The 12,846-nt window shown below is 28.7% G+C and overlaps 9 protein-coding genes across 9 annotated transcripts; 6 read left to right on the top strand and 3 right to left on the bottom strand.

The window, feature by feature from the left end:
- Nucleotides 1–62: 62 nt before the first annotated feature.
- On the top strand, nt 63–1,821 carry eIF2b3 (eukaryotic translation initiation factor 2B; the record flags this gene model as incomplete). Its single annotated transcript, XM_020575989.1, has 6 exons — nt 63–219; nt 303–466; nt 563–816; nt 903–1,272; nt 1,345–1,586; nt 1,686–1,821. 6 exons carry the CDS (start codon nt 63–65, stop codon nt 1,819–1,821), a joined length of 1,323 nt encoding a protein of 440 aa, XP_020433978.1.
- Nucleotides 1,822–2,285: 464 nt separating this feature from the next.
- Nucleotides 2,286–2,992, top strand: PPL_05092 (uncharacterized protein; the record flags this gene model as incomplete). The annotated part of the gene is made up of 3 exons (XM_020575988.1): nt 2,286–2,411; nt 2,592–2,661; nt 2,874–2,992. The coding sequence occupies 3 exons, from the start codon at nt 2,286–2,288 to the stop codon at nt 2,990–2,992; spliced, it is 315 nt and encodes a 104-aa protein (XP_020433977.1).
- Nucleotides 2,993–3,446: 454 nt separating this feature from the next.
- PPL_05091 (uncharacterized protein) lies at nt 3,447–4,263 on the top strand (the record flags this gene model as incomplete). The annotated part of the gene is made up of 3 exons (XM_020575987.1): nt 3,447–3,521; nt 3,878–3,943; nt 4,225–4,263. The coding sequence occupies 3 exons, from the start codon at nt 3,447–3,449 to the stop codon at nt 4,261–4,263; spliced, it is 180 nt and encodes a 59-aa protein (XP_020433976.1).
- A 437-nt stretch (nt 4,264–4,700) lies between these two features.
- PPL_05090 (putative transcriptional regulator) lies at nt 4,701–5,909 on the top strand (the record flags this gene model as incomplete). The annotated part of the gene is made up of 2 exons (XM_020575986.1): nt 4,701–4,925; nt 5,268–5,909. 2 exons carry the CDS (start codon nt 4,701–4,703, stop codon nt 5,907–5,909), a joined length of 867 nt encoding a protein of 288 aa, XP_020433975.1.
- Nucleotides 5,910–6,332: 423 nt separating this feature from the next.
- Nucleotides 6,333–7,333, bottom strand: PPL_05089 (uncharacterized protein; the record flags this gene model as incomplete). Its single annotated transcript, XM_020575985.1, has 3 exons — nt 6,333–6,665; nt 6,733–6,829; nt 6,957–7,333. The coding sequence occupies 3 exons, from the start codon at nt 7,331–7,333 to the stop codon at nt 6,333–6,335; spliced, it is 807 nt and encodes a 268-aa protein (XP_020433974.1).
- Nucleotides 7,334–7,660: 327 nt separating this feature from the next.
- Nucleotides 7,661–8,937, top strand: PPL_05088 (DHHC family palmitoyltransferase; the record flags this gene model as incomplete). The annotated part of the gene is made up of 3 exons (XM_020575984.1): nt 7,661–8,210; nt 8,495–8,601; nt 8,677–8,937. The coding sequence occupies 3 exons, from the start codon at nt 7,661–7,663 to the stop codon at nt 8,935–8,937; spliced, it is 918 nt and encodes a 305-aa protein (XP_020433973.1).
- A 139-nt stretch (nt 8,938–9,076) lies between these two features.
- PPL_05087 (uncharacterized protein) lies at nt 9,077–9,488 on the bottom strand (the record flags this gene model as incomplete). Its single annotated transcript, XM_020575983.1, has 3 exons — nt 9,077–9,272; nt 9,328–9,402; nt 9,484–9,488. The coding sequence occupies 3 exons, from the start codon at nt 9,486–9,488 to the stop codon at nt 9,077–9,079; spliced, it is 276 nt and encodes a 91-aa protein (XP_020433972.1).
- Nucleotides 9,489–10,618: 1,130 nt separating this feature from the next.
- On the top strand, nt 10,619–11,366 carry PPL_05086 (uncharacterized protein; the record flags this gene model as incomplete). The annotated part of the gene is made up of 3 exons (XM_020575982.1): nt 10,619–10,777; nt 10,890–11,117; nt 11,175–11,366. The coding sequence occupies 3 exons, from the start codon at nt 10,619–10,621 to the stop codon at nt 11,364–11,366; spliced, it is 579 nt and encodes a 192-aa protein (XP_020433971.1).
- Nucleotides 11,367–11,424: 58 nt separating this feature from the next.
- On the bottom strand, nt 11,425–11,883 carry PPL_05085 (uncharacterized protein; the record flags this gene model as incomplete). The annotated part of the gene is made up of 2 exons (XM_020575981.1): nt 11,425–11,649; nt 11,728–11,883. The coding sequence occupies 2 exons, from the start codon at nt 11,881–11,883 to the stop codon at nt 11,425–11,427; spliced, it is 381 nt and encodes a 126-aa protein (XP_020433970.1).
- Between the last annotated feature and the right edge of the window lie 963 nt (nt 11,884–12,846).

The raw sequence follows: 12,846 nt of genomic DNA, 5'->3' as shown, positions 1-12,846 counted from the left end.
TTTATTTAGTTATTTATACTGATATCTAATCTATCTATATAGAGTAGTAAATATATTCAATAATGTCATTCGAATATCAAGTTGTATTACTTGCAATTGATACTCTCAATGCAAAGTTAAGTCCAATCGATGAAAACCTACCACACTCTATGTTACCTGTGGCCAACAGACCATTATTATCATATCAATTAGAGCTATTAGAAAGAGCCGGATTCAAATGTAATCTATAAGTTTACAATTAGTTATTATATTAAGCATAGAGCTAACATTTATATCTTTATTATTATTATTTTAACTATTAGCTGTATTGATTGTCATTCAGGAGTTTCAACAAACAAAGATTACACCATACGTAACACAAATATATAAGGAAACAGGAAAGATAGAAGTAGAATTCTTTGTTTTGAAAGATCAGAATCAAATCGGAACATGTGAAATACTTTATAGAATAAGAGAAAAGATTAGAGTATGTATTACTTGATGTAGATGAAACAACGTTGGATATATTCCTTTCATTAACACATTGATTGACTGATTGATTATAACAACTTTACAACAACAGACAAACTTTATTGTTATGAATGGTAATTTGATTGCAGATGAAGGATTCATTAGACAGATGGCCGATTTACACAGAAGTAGCGATTCTTCACTCACTATTCTCTTGAACAAGGCAGAGATCAATCCAAAAGAGAAACTCGATGCATCGTTCATCGATTATATCGGTCTCGATGAGAATAACAATCGTGTTCTTCTAATGGAATCTGCAACTGAAATCGAAGAGAAAGTATTAGTATCAAAAAATTTATTGAAATAGTATGTATAATTGCCAATTAATAATCATGATAATAATAATGATGATATTAGTTTATTAATAATTATACACTTTTTTTTGATATTAGTTTCCCAAATATAACATTAAATGTAAACCTTAAAGATACACAATTCTATATATTTTCGAGATGGGTTATCGATTTGATCGTCGAGGATCAAAAGAACAACAAGAATAACCCGATGACCAGTATCAAGAAACAACTGATACCCTACTTGCTGAGCTGTCAGATTCCAGGTCATGGAAGAAACCTGCCGGCATCTGCTATCAACCACAACCAAGACTTGGCACTTTCCATGTCGACCTCCTCCACACCATTCAACCCATCGTACCACATCAACCAACAGACACAAGGCACCATCAAATGCATGAACTACTTGATGAACGGATACTGCATCAATATCAATAACCTACAAACCTTTACACAAGCCAATCGTGATGTAAGTGTTAACAAACGACAATGACAACAATTCTCAAACTATTCAATGAATACTAATACTTGTTTTGTTTAGATTGCATCTGGTAAATCTAGTACTTATAAACCATTGGAAGCACCATTCAAGAACAACTACATCGATACAAAGGCACAGGTTGCACCGACCTCGATCGGTATCAACTGTGTCATCGGTACCGAGACTATCTTGGGTCAAAAGAGTAGCGTCAAGAACTCTATCATCGGTAAACACTGCAAGTTTGGTACAAACGTTAGAATCGATAGCTCTATTATCATGGATTACGTAACCGTTGAAGATCAGTAAGTTTTCAATTCATTCAAACAAAGCAAACATTATCATAATTAATTATCTAACCAATTATTTATTTATCAATCAATCAATCAATCAATTATTAATAGATGTAATATAAGTGGTTCTATCATTGGAAACAATGTTTACATTAAGACTAAATTTGTTAAAGACAGTCAAGTTTCAAGTGGATTCACTGTCACCAAAGATCTTAAAGGTAAACAAGTTGGAAATTCTTCTCTTTAAATTTTTATAATAATAATAAATAAATAAAAATACCTAAAACATATAACATAACCATATTTGAATTGTTCTATCATCACATGAATTGTCATATCCTCAAAATAAAACAAAAAAGTACAACTAACATTTGTATACATTCTATAAAATATGTGTATAATATTTACTTATATTTATTTATAAACAATAAATCTATATAAATACACAATTATAAACAAATAAATCAAAAAAAAAAATAAAAAAATAAAAAAAGAAATAATATTAGGAGTAATCACCAAGCGATTCAAACATAATTATGATTCATTTTTTTTTATTTTCGTTTTTTATTTTTAACATGTTGCATAGTTTGTCATCATTTCATAGTGTGTGATCAGTTAATTAGATTCATTGAAATAGATAAAGTAGTAGATAGATAGTTATTTTAGTTAATGCTTATAGATAGATTCGATAATATAATATAATTATAAAAGATGAATAGAATTTTAGAACTACTAGGATTAGATCATAAACCAAAAACATTTGGAGGAAAAGTTTTAAAAGGATTCCAAATTATAACGATACCTTTATTTTTGTTTGTTTTAGCTGTTAGACCATTTGTAAGTGTTTGCTCGAAAGCAATTTGAATAGTTTAATTCAAATTCAAATTGAAATGGAAATTGAAAAATTAAACTGTTAATTAATCGAATTCCCAAATCTCAAAATATCATGACATCATATTTTAACATATATATATATATATATATTTGTACATATTAATGTGATGAATGTATTTTTAGGCTGATGAGAGAAACCAAAGACTGAAAGAGAACAAACAAAAACAAGAGGAAATGAAACTTGCGAAAAGAGGTAAGAAAAATCAGTAATCTCACAAATCACATAATACAAAACACATACACCGATCACAAGTGTCGAAATCATGATAAATCTCAAAAATATTTCATACCTGTTGATCAAATGATATCAATTTACTGCGTCAAATAACATAGCCCATTAATTAATTTCACCACATTGAACTTTACCTTTTTCACTTTTTGCTATTTACTGATTTTCCATTCTAGGTCAAGAGATTATGGAGAACAGAATCAAAGAAAACCCAGAGTTGCAAAAGGTGTTTGATGATCTGAGGGCTGCCTCATCACAACAAAACAACAATAACAATAATAACAACAAAAAATGAATTAACTAGTTAGAATATTCTGATAAAACATTAATGTATATTTCCAAAGCTCCCCACTAAATAAATAATCTTTGAAAAAAACAACATACCTTAAAATTAGGATGAAAATTATTTTTCTTCCTATTTTGTGGTTTATTTTATTTTTTGATCAAAAAATATCTGTTGAGCGGGTGGGTTTGTGGAGTGGATGTAAAATGCAGAGTCAAAATAAAATCAAATCGAATCAATCTCTTGAAAAGTCATACAATTGAATTCAGTTGATTGGATGTCAAGTCCAACACCACGATAACCGCTTCCCACCATTTGATAATTAATTATAATTCTATAATAAAATAAAAAATCAATCATTCAATCAAACTAATTTTGTAGTTATTCCTAAATCGTAATTAAAAAAAAACAAAATTATCAACTTAAATTGTGTTGTGTGGTTGTCTTTTGAAAAAAATGGAGGAGAATGAATAAGTTTGAGATTCGGAAACGGCCTAGTTACTTCTTCACTCCATCTTCGGTATCAACACCAAAACATATGGTATGATCAAAAAAGATATTTTAGGAAAGTTGAATCAATTTTCTTGGTCTTTTTTTGCCACCACATAACTTTTTATTTGCAAAATGGTGAAAAAAAACTGATCAAAATCGTGGATTCATGGTATTAGGTTTCATAAGTTTTTCATAGTTTTAGGTGTGGGGCTTCAGAGCTTGATGGTGGGTAAAAAAACTGCCTGCAACAAAAAAAGGAGCAAAAATAAAATAAATTGTTTTGTTTTTATTTAAAAAAATTGTTTTTTTTTTTTTTTTTACAACAATAATCATAAAAAAATTCTCTCTCCTTTTTTCAATAAAAAAAAAAAAACAAAATTAATATCTCAATATTATTTTTTGCAGAATAATAGAAAAGACACCAAACATACATCAGCATCACCAATAACAATATCATTATCATTGCTGCAGGTTGAGAAGCGCTAGCAATCAGCTACATAACAACAACAACAAAACACATTCCATTGTAGATCTACTACACACCTTTTGTTTTTTGCAAAAAAAAAAAAAACAAAAAAATTATTGTATAAACATATAATTATATAATCATAATAATAGCAACTTTTAATTTTAAGTTTTATTGTATATATTGCAGTTTCTATGTATATAAAAATCTTATAAATAGCAAAAACAACGAAAAGAAAAAAAAAAATAGTAAATTGGAAAGTTTTGTTTTTTTTTTTTTTTTTAAGATTTTAGTTATAGTACATAAAGCAAAGAAAGTTGATTAATAGAATAGAATATATAATTATAGAACATAACAGAATAAATAATAAATATTAACTCTAAGTGTTTAAGCTTGGAGTTAGTTTTATATAAAAAAAAAAGTAAAGAAAAAAAAGTAATAGTAATAGTTATATATCTGTATCTATATCTATTTATCTGATAAGAAAGAGTAGTTGATTCTCTCTTTTTCACTTAGATTTTTAAGCTTTACATTTTCACACGCACCCACACTAACAACAACCACTCCAACCACGTTAATCAATCACATTTTTCTCTTTCACCTCTTATTTATTTATTTATTTATATATAATATTATTATTTTTAAAACAACACACAACACAATCAGTTAACCAATAGAGATAATAGATAGATAATAGATAGATTTATAGAAATAATATATATAATAACAAAGAAAGATTAAAAAAGAGAGAAAGATAAAAAAATGAATGAAAGATTAGAATTAATTTTACAAACATCACCATTCGAAGAGAAAGTCACACGAAATGGCTTGCAAAAGAATATTAGAGTGGTGATCAAGAACAGTCCTTTCACAGTGCAATTGAAAATGAAGAAACACGATATCGATTTGAACAACGTTGCGTTCGAAGCAGTGCTGCTCTACGATAACGACACTGGCGGTGTCGTCGACGAGAAGGAAGTGGATTTCGTAAAGTCGAAACCGGTCGAACACAAATCGACACCGAACGATATAGGTGACATGGTCACCGTGGAGCTCAGAATCAAAGTGCTGACATCGCAGCACGAGGACATGTTCTTCCGCGTCAAGATCGAGGGCTTCGAGCCCATCACCAAACAACCGATAAAGAATTTATACGCCCTGACTTCGCCGATCAAAGTCATCTCGAAACCCGAACAACTCAAGAAAAAACAGCCACCCAAGAAGCGCTCGTGGAACGACATCCTCATGGACTCGGTCACAAAGATACAGATGCAGCAGTCAGAGCAGCAGCGACTCATCGAAAAACTACTGGATCACAACTTCAAACAGACGCTTGCAACACAGCAGATACTACAGACACCTGGCGGCAGCGGTTCCGGATCGTCGACATCCACAACAACTTTTCCAACTATAATAAACGGAGCTGGTGCCCACCTCAATGGAACCTCCACAACCAACAACCACTCCTCTAACAGCGGCAGCAGTAGTAGTAGTGGCGGCGGCAACAGTAGTATACCACAGCGTATGGAGTTTGAAGAGGCATTCAAACATATGATGAATGCCTATGTACAGTTGGATCCAAGACAGCGTGCCGAAAAAGTGCGACGTGTCTTTAGAAATACTTCGGCGCGTGACTCTGAGACGCTGTCGGAGCTGCTCGATCTCTTTATCACAGAGGGTGTCGGCGGTATCGGTACAATCGCACCGTTGCCCATGAGTCCCAACCAGAACTCGCCCGTCAGTCCAACTCTGATCGGACAAAATCAAAGCCAGCCAACCGTAATCACCAATCCCAGCCAAAACAATCCATTCATCACCTCGACAACCACCACATCCACCACCCAATCCAACGGTTTTGTTGAACGCAACAATGCCAACACCGATCCATATCCTTTCTTTTCAACTTTGCCAACATCATTTGACAACGAATTTGGTTCATTCAACAGTGGTAATGATTTCATTCCATTTTAAAAACGTAATAATAATAATAATAATAATAACAACAACAACAACAACAAAAGAACTAATATTCGACAAACTTTTAAAACAACTTAAAAGTCAAATATGATAAGAAAAGAAAAAAAAAAAAAGAAAAAAAAAAAAAAGAGAAAAAAAAGAAAAAGAAAAAAAAAAAACAATATAAATCCAAATCCAATCATAAATAATAATAATAACAACATTGTTCCAACAAAACACACTCCAACAACCAACCTCCTTTCCAAACAACTTTATCTTATAACATCAAATTGTGTTATTAAAAATTTTGTAAATAAATATTAAATATTATAAATTAAAATAATAATTTCGCAATTTCCAATTTGTTATTTGTTATTTTGTTGGTTTGTTATAACAGTTTTTATTTATATTTATATATTTTGTAAAGTTGCTCTTTAATTAATTTGTTGTGTTGTTGGCGGTAGTTGGTGTAACTTGAGCGCAAATCTTCCATTCGGATGGTAGTGAACTTAGACATCTTTCGAATACATAAATATCTTTGAATGGCACATTGACTGCCTCAGAAAGGGTGGTTCCATTTCTGGTGTCTACCAACGACATTGATTGTGTACCGCTAAACTCCACACAGATCTGTGCAAAAAATTCGGTATCTCCGCTCAACGATGTTTTGATTTGACCTGACCTTGACCAGATGGCCTTTGGTTTGTTTAGTTCTGCTGACCACGATGATTTTATATATTTTGGTTGTGATTTAAATTGAGTCGATAATACCTATTAACAAAACAATGTTAGTGATACTTTACCTTTCTTTTTCTTTTCTTTAATAATTAATACAAACAGAGTGAAAGTAAATAGTTGTAATATCTTTATCAATATTTCCACTTAACATTGTTTGATTAAGTTTTGTATATTTCTCTTTTGATTCTTCTAAAAATCTTGATTATTATATAAGTATATATATATTAATATAAGTTATTAGTAATGGATTATTATTGTTGTTGTTTCAAACATGTTTGATTGTTTGATTGTTTGTTTTAGTTTGTTGATTGTTGATTGACTTACTGTTTGACAGTGAATTTCTCATCGGTCAACTTCTTTAGTTTACTCTTGATCATTGAGTATGAACCGAATGTCTTGTAATAGTATTTCGCTTGATCGAACCACAAGCTTGGTGACAACAAAGTCGATACAATCGGTGATGGCATTGCATTTTCAAAGACCTGTCCCGGTGATTGAACGAATATGTTTGGTTTGATACGTCTACCAACTGCTTGCTTGATTGCATAGTTTGCCAATTGATAAGTGTTTCCACTCAATGAGAGTACATTGTTTTGATAACCTGAATTTCCAAACAATGAAGTTCTACCTGTTGTTGAACCGATACCTCTAATCACACCAAAGTTGCTCGATGTGAAAATCTTGATATAATTTCTATTCATCTCTACCCTCTACTCTATATAAAATCTAACTAAACTAAGCTAAACTAAACTAACTAAATGTAGATTAAACAAGTGTAAAGTATAACACAATCGCAGTGAATAAAAAAGACGTTGATCAAATTCATATGAAAAAAAAACTTCCTTTTTAAATCGACAAATCTCAAAAACAAAAAAAAAAAAAAAAGACTTTTGCTAACTGTTTCCTTATTTAATTAACTATTGAATGACACCTCATTTTGTACTAGTATTTATATATATTACATCTAGATAGATATGTTTTCTTTGTTGAAAATATAAAACCTAAATATTTTTCAAAATTCTAAAAGAATGAATCTTATAAATATTAACTTTCATTTGTTGACGAGGTTGACAGGACCTCTGTTTGTTGGTGGAGCAACAGGCCTCATAACATTGGTTGTCTATATATATTTCATTGAGATACTGCCAGGTTTGCTACCTAAGAATCATTCCACTCTGTTTTATTTCACAGGATTCGATCTACTTGGAGATCTTATCCTATCAATGTACATAACCTATTCAATATACTATCATTTTTTCAAATGTATATCGATGGATCCTGGTTCACCAAGATTTCCATCTGTCGGTGGTGATGGTACAACCTATGAAGATAACAATGACAACAACAATGAAACTAGTAGCAGTAATAACAATAACAATAGTAATAACAATAATAATAATAATAATAGCAACAATTATAATATTAGTAATGAAGATGATGAAACTATACAAATGTTTGGTGATATCGATTTAACAAGCCGATGGGGTTACTGTAAGAAGTGTAAGAGACCAAAACCACCTAGATGTCATCATTGTAATGTTTGTAATAAATGTGTTTTAAGAATGGATCATCATTGTCGTATGTATAATATAATTATTTAATTTAACGCAACAACAATAAACTAATATAATATTATAACATTATTCTTCTAGCATGGATGGCAAACTGTATGGGTTATCGAAATTATAGACATTTTATATTGTTTCTTGCTAATCTTTGGATTGGTAGTTTTCACTTGCAGCTACATTCGCTGATTTTATTTTATGATGGACGACTTGTAAGTAACTAACCAACTAACTAAACTATTATTAACAACAGCAACATCATACTAACATATATTTGTTGATATTTTTAGTTTACAGATAGATTTGATGAATATCAAAGATATCTAATTATTGTATCGACTGTAATGACAGCACTACTCCTTATTGTATTGGGTGCATTTACAGGTTTTCATATGTATTTAGTTGTAAGTGTATTCTTAAAAAAGATTAGCAAATGTGTCGCTGATTATGATTAGTTACTAATTTATCATTGTTATTAGTCAACAGGACAAACAACCATTGAGAATATAGATGGTAGTAGAGATAAGAAAAACTATAATTTAGGTTGGCGAACCAATTGGAAGTATCTTCTTGGCAAAGGTAGTTATTGGTTCTCCGGTTTACTACCGATTGAAACCATTCCCTATGGTGACGGTGTATATTATATGACAAGAGAGGTTTACTTACAGAGAATTGGAAGAAATAGCAGTCGTAGTAGTAGGAGTAGAGTTAATAACGATTTAATATCAAACAATATATGATGATGGTGATGTTTGATACCGAATAGTAAAACAAAGTTAATATCAAACGTTACTCGAAATAATCAATTAAAATATATATATAATGTACACTTTATTTTATTATTATTAATGTTTTTTCTTTTTCTTTCTTTTTGTCTGTTTAATCTTTGTTGAACTTGTCATCTACTTTGAACTTGATATCTTTTGGTTTGTATTCGTTGAGTTTGTAGTTGGTGATTGTTTTCTTTACCATGTTAGTTCCCTTATCTGCAACCCATTCACCTACATTGAAGAATCCAGAGACGAATGCTCTAGAGTTTGGTTTATTAAACTTTGACAATACTGTTTTTGAAAGACTAAATAAAATAACATTAGTAAATCAATCATTCAACTATTTTAACTATAACCTACTCATAACCAACGGTTCTACGAACACCTGCAGCAGCAGTAGAGATTACAACACAATCTAATAAAAGTGAGACAATACTGTACACAATTTATAAATTAGTAATAACATTCTTTTTTTCAGTTTAAATAAAACTTGTAAAGTAAAGAGATAAGACTTACCCCATATTGTTGTTGTTGTTGTTGTTGTATATTAAAATTTATATATTAAAATTTATATATTAATAAATAAAAGTATATTATATGATTTAAATGTCAAGTTCTATTTAAGAAACTTAGTTATTTATATATGTATGATATAAAATCAATAATTGATGAATTAATTAAAAGCAAATTTATAGGTGAAGATAACTCTTTTAATCAATTTTTTTCTCAACATCAATACCAATGAAAAAATATAATTGGACAACAAATAATTGTGTTTTTTGTTTTTGTGTTTGAAAATGGAGGAGATTATATTTTGGTGATTCATTAATTACAATGCAACCTAATAATAATTATTTGCTGGACATATAAAGGTTGTATAATATAATAATTTTGTTGTTGTTGCTTATCAAAAAAGTAGTATTAATTATATTTTGCTGTCAAATATAACTCTAAAAATGAAGTTTGATTGATCTTTAAATTGATTTGATTCGATTTTTAAATATGTATATATAACATTTTTATTTTAATTTCTCTATATCTATATCTATATCCTATTATCTTTTAAAAATTTTGTTTATTTATTTTGAATCTAAAATTGATTGATTTGAAAAATAGTTAATAAACATATATGATGATTGACATAATAATTGTGATTCATAGTGTTGCGTGCATACCCATCCTTGCTTTTGTTTGTGTCTAACTTCAACTTTGCAATATACAAACAAATTCTTTCCTCTTCTGATAATTTGACAAAATCTACAGATCTGTTTGATTGCTGAAACGTGCTTCATTTTTTTCGATTTACTATATATATTGTTGTTTTATAAAAGTTAATAACTAGATCTAGTCAACTAAACTTTAATTATTGATACACACTGTATGTATGATGAGAAGAAGATCTATCTATCTACTTTTCTATAAGAGTAAGAATATGAAAATTGTAGTGATAAATAACAATCGATCAAAATAAAAAAACGAAGTATCTTTATTTTTTTTTTTGAAAATTTTGAAAAATATGAAAACTTTTTTTTTAATTTCATTTCATTCCACTTTCACCACTCCGCTGCACCACTCACTAGTATTGGTCATTATTACATCATTTCAAATTCAATTCTATTAATATAACCAAAAGGGAGATATAAAAAAGAGAATGGATCAAGAAGATCAAGATTTAGTTCAATCGATTGCAAATCAATATGCAAATTACTTATCATTCTCAAACAGTACAAATGAACAAGCTGCAAATGTAGATGGTACCATCGATTATATGTTGGCACGTATCGATGAATTTGGTGCTTTTGTTGAAACTGTATGTACATATTTAAAGATAATATTAAGATCTATAATGTTTGTTTGTTTGTTTTTTAACTAACAACTGTAATCTAATCTATTATTAAATATATATATATATATATATATAGATTAAATCTGATACAGATAGAACAGATAAAGTATTGATACCTGCATTATTGGAAAAGACAACACAAGTTCAACAATTGTTCCCACTCATTGATAAGCTACATATTCTCTGTCAAGACATAACAAAGAATCTCAATGAGATCGATGACCGTTTGAATCAAGCAGAGAAACATCTCTCCAACCAAGTCGGTTCAACAAGTAATCCTTTGAAATGGGTTCTATCTAATTTAGTATGTTTTAATAGTTCACTTCATTCATTAAATTATTATTAACATTTTAATTAATAGCAAAAAGATGATGAGTTACTTCAACAACTGATGAATAACACCAAAAATACAGCACCAAAATTCGAACCACTAAAGATTCACAATACAACAGAGTTTTTCAAACAGCTAAGAAACGATATCAACGTTGAGCATCAACAAACACCTCAACAGCAACAACAACAACAACAACAGCAAACTGGTAAATCAAGTTAAAATTGTATTATTATTTTTATTAAATATAAAAAAAGATGTATAAATTATAGTTTAAATTTTATTTAGGTATCGATATAGCCTCATAGTTTTGGCTATTATTACCATTATTGTTATTGTTATTATTATTATTATTATTATTATTATTATTAAGGAGATCAAAAGTATTATATCCAGCTAAACTACCACCACCATTGTATGGTTGATTTGAAATCTCAATATCCACCAACAATGGATCTTTTTCGGGTTGTTTATAAACATCTAAACTAAATTTAATACATATCATCTTGATAGACAAAAAAAAGTCAATATTATTATTATTATAATTAAAATGGTATTTGGATCCATTTATATTAAAACTTACAGTTCCTAAACTCCATAAACCAAAAGAAATAATTACAAATACCTTTCCCCATTTGGGAAATGAAATCCAAACATTTGAATTTTCTACGAATTGAAATAATGAGAAACTACCAATAAAGAAACATAATTCACTTACAGAGCAATACTTAATGTTCATTTTAAAAAAAACGAATAAGTAAATTGTAATACTGATTGAATCAATTCAATACTTACAACAACAGTCGCACTCTTTTGTAGATTAGATATACCATAGTATCCCATTAGAATAGCTACCAACGATAGAGAGGTAAAGAATATTCCGAGATAGTAGGTTGTAAACATCGGTGGAATACTCAGTAGTATCTGAATGATGAGCAGTGTCTTAATTTTCACTACCAATTTATATTGCTCGGATTGCTCTCTATAGTTATCGATATACTCTACTATTCCGAATGGATCATCAAGACAATTGCTATTGCAACTATTAAAAAAACAATAACAAACGCAACAACAACAACAAAATGAATCTTCCAGTGACATTGATATTGATATGATATCGTTTGATTTTTATTTTAATTTATAAATCTAGATTAATATTAATATTATTTATAAGAATTATTGGTTTTTTAATAATATTATTATTCTAAATATAAATTTATAATTAAAAGAAATAAACATTATTTTAACTGTATAAAAATTTATATTATTATTAATTAAATTAATGAATGATGAATGAAGTAAACATTTATTTTAAGAAATTTAATTTCATTGTTTTTTTATTTGTACAAGTATTTATTTTTTAAATTATATTTTTAAATCCCCACTTAATTAAGTATAATAAACAAATTAAATATTTTAATACCAATAACAACTAAAGTAACAACAACAATATAACTTTTAATATTTTTTCATCTTTTATTACTTTTTTATTTTAACACATTTTAACAGTTTCGTCAACTAGTACTTAAAAAAAATCTGTTTTTATTAATTTGGAACAAAATAAAGCAAAGTTGTTGTTATGTTAATTTTAATTAAAATTTAAAGACAAATATTGATTTTAAAAATAAAACAAGATATGATGTTTGATAGTTAAAAAATAATAACTAGATCATAGTTTAGTTTAGATTTTTGTTATATTAAT

This window comes from Heterostelium album (assembly GCF_000004825.1).
Source record: "Heterostelium album PN500 unplaced genomic scaffold PPL_scaffold5, whole genome shotgun sequence".
Taxonomy (NCBI): domain Eukaryota; phylum Evosea; class Eumycetozoa; order Acytosteliales; family Acytosteliaceae; genus Heterostelium; species Heterostelium album.
This window is presented reverse-complemented; position numbering and strand designations above follow the sequence as displayed.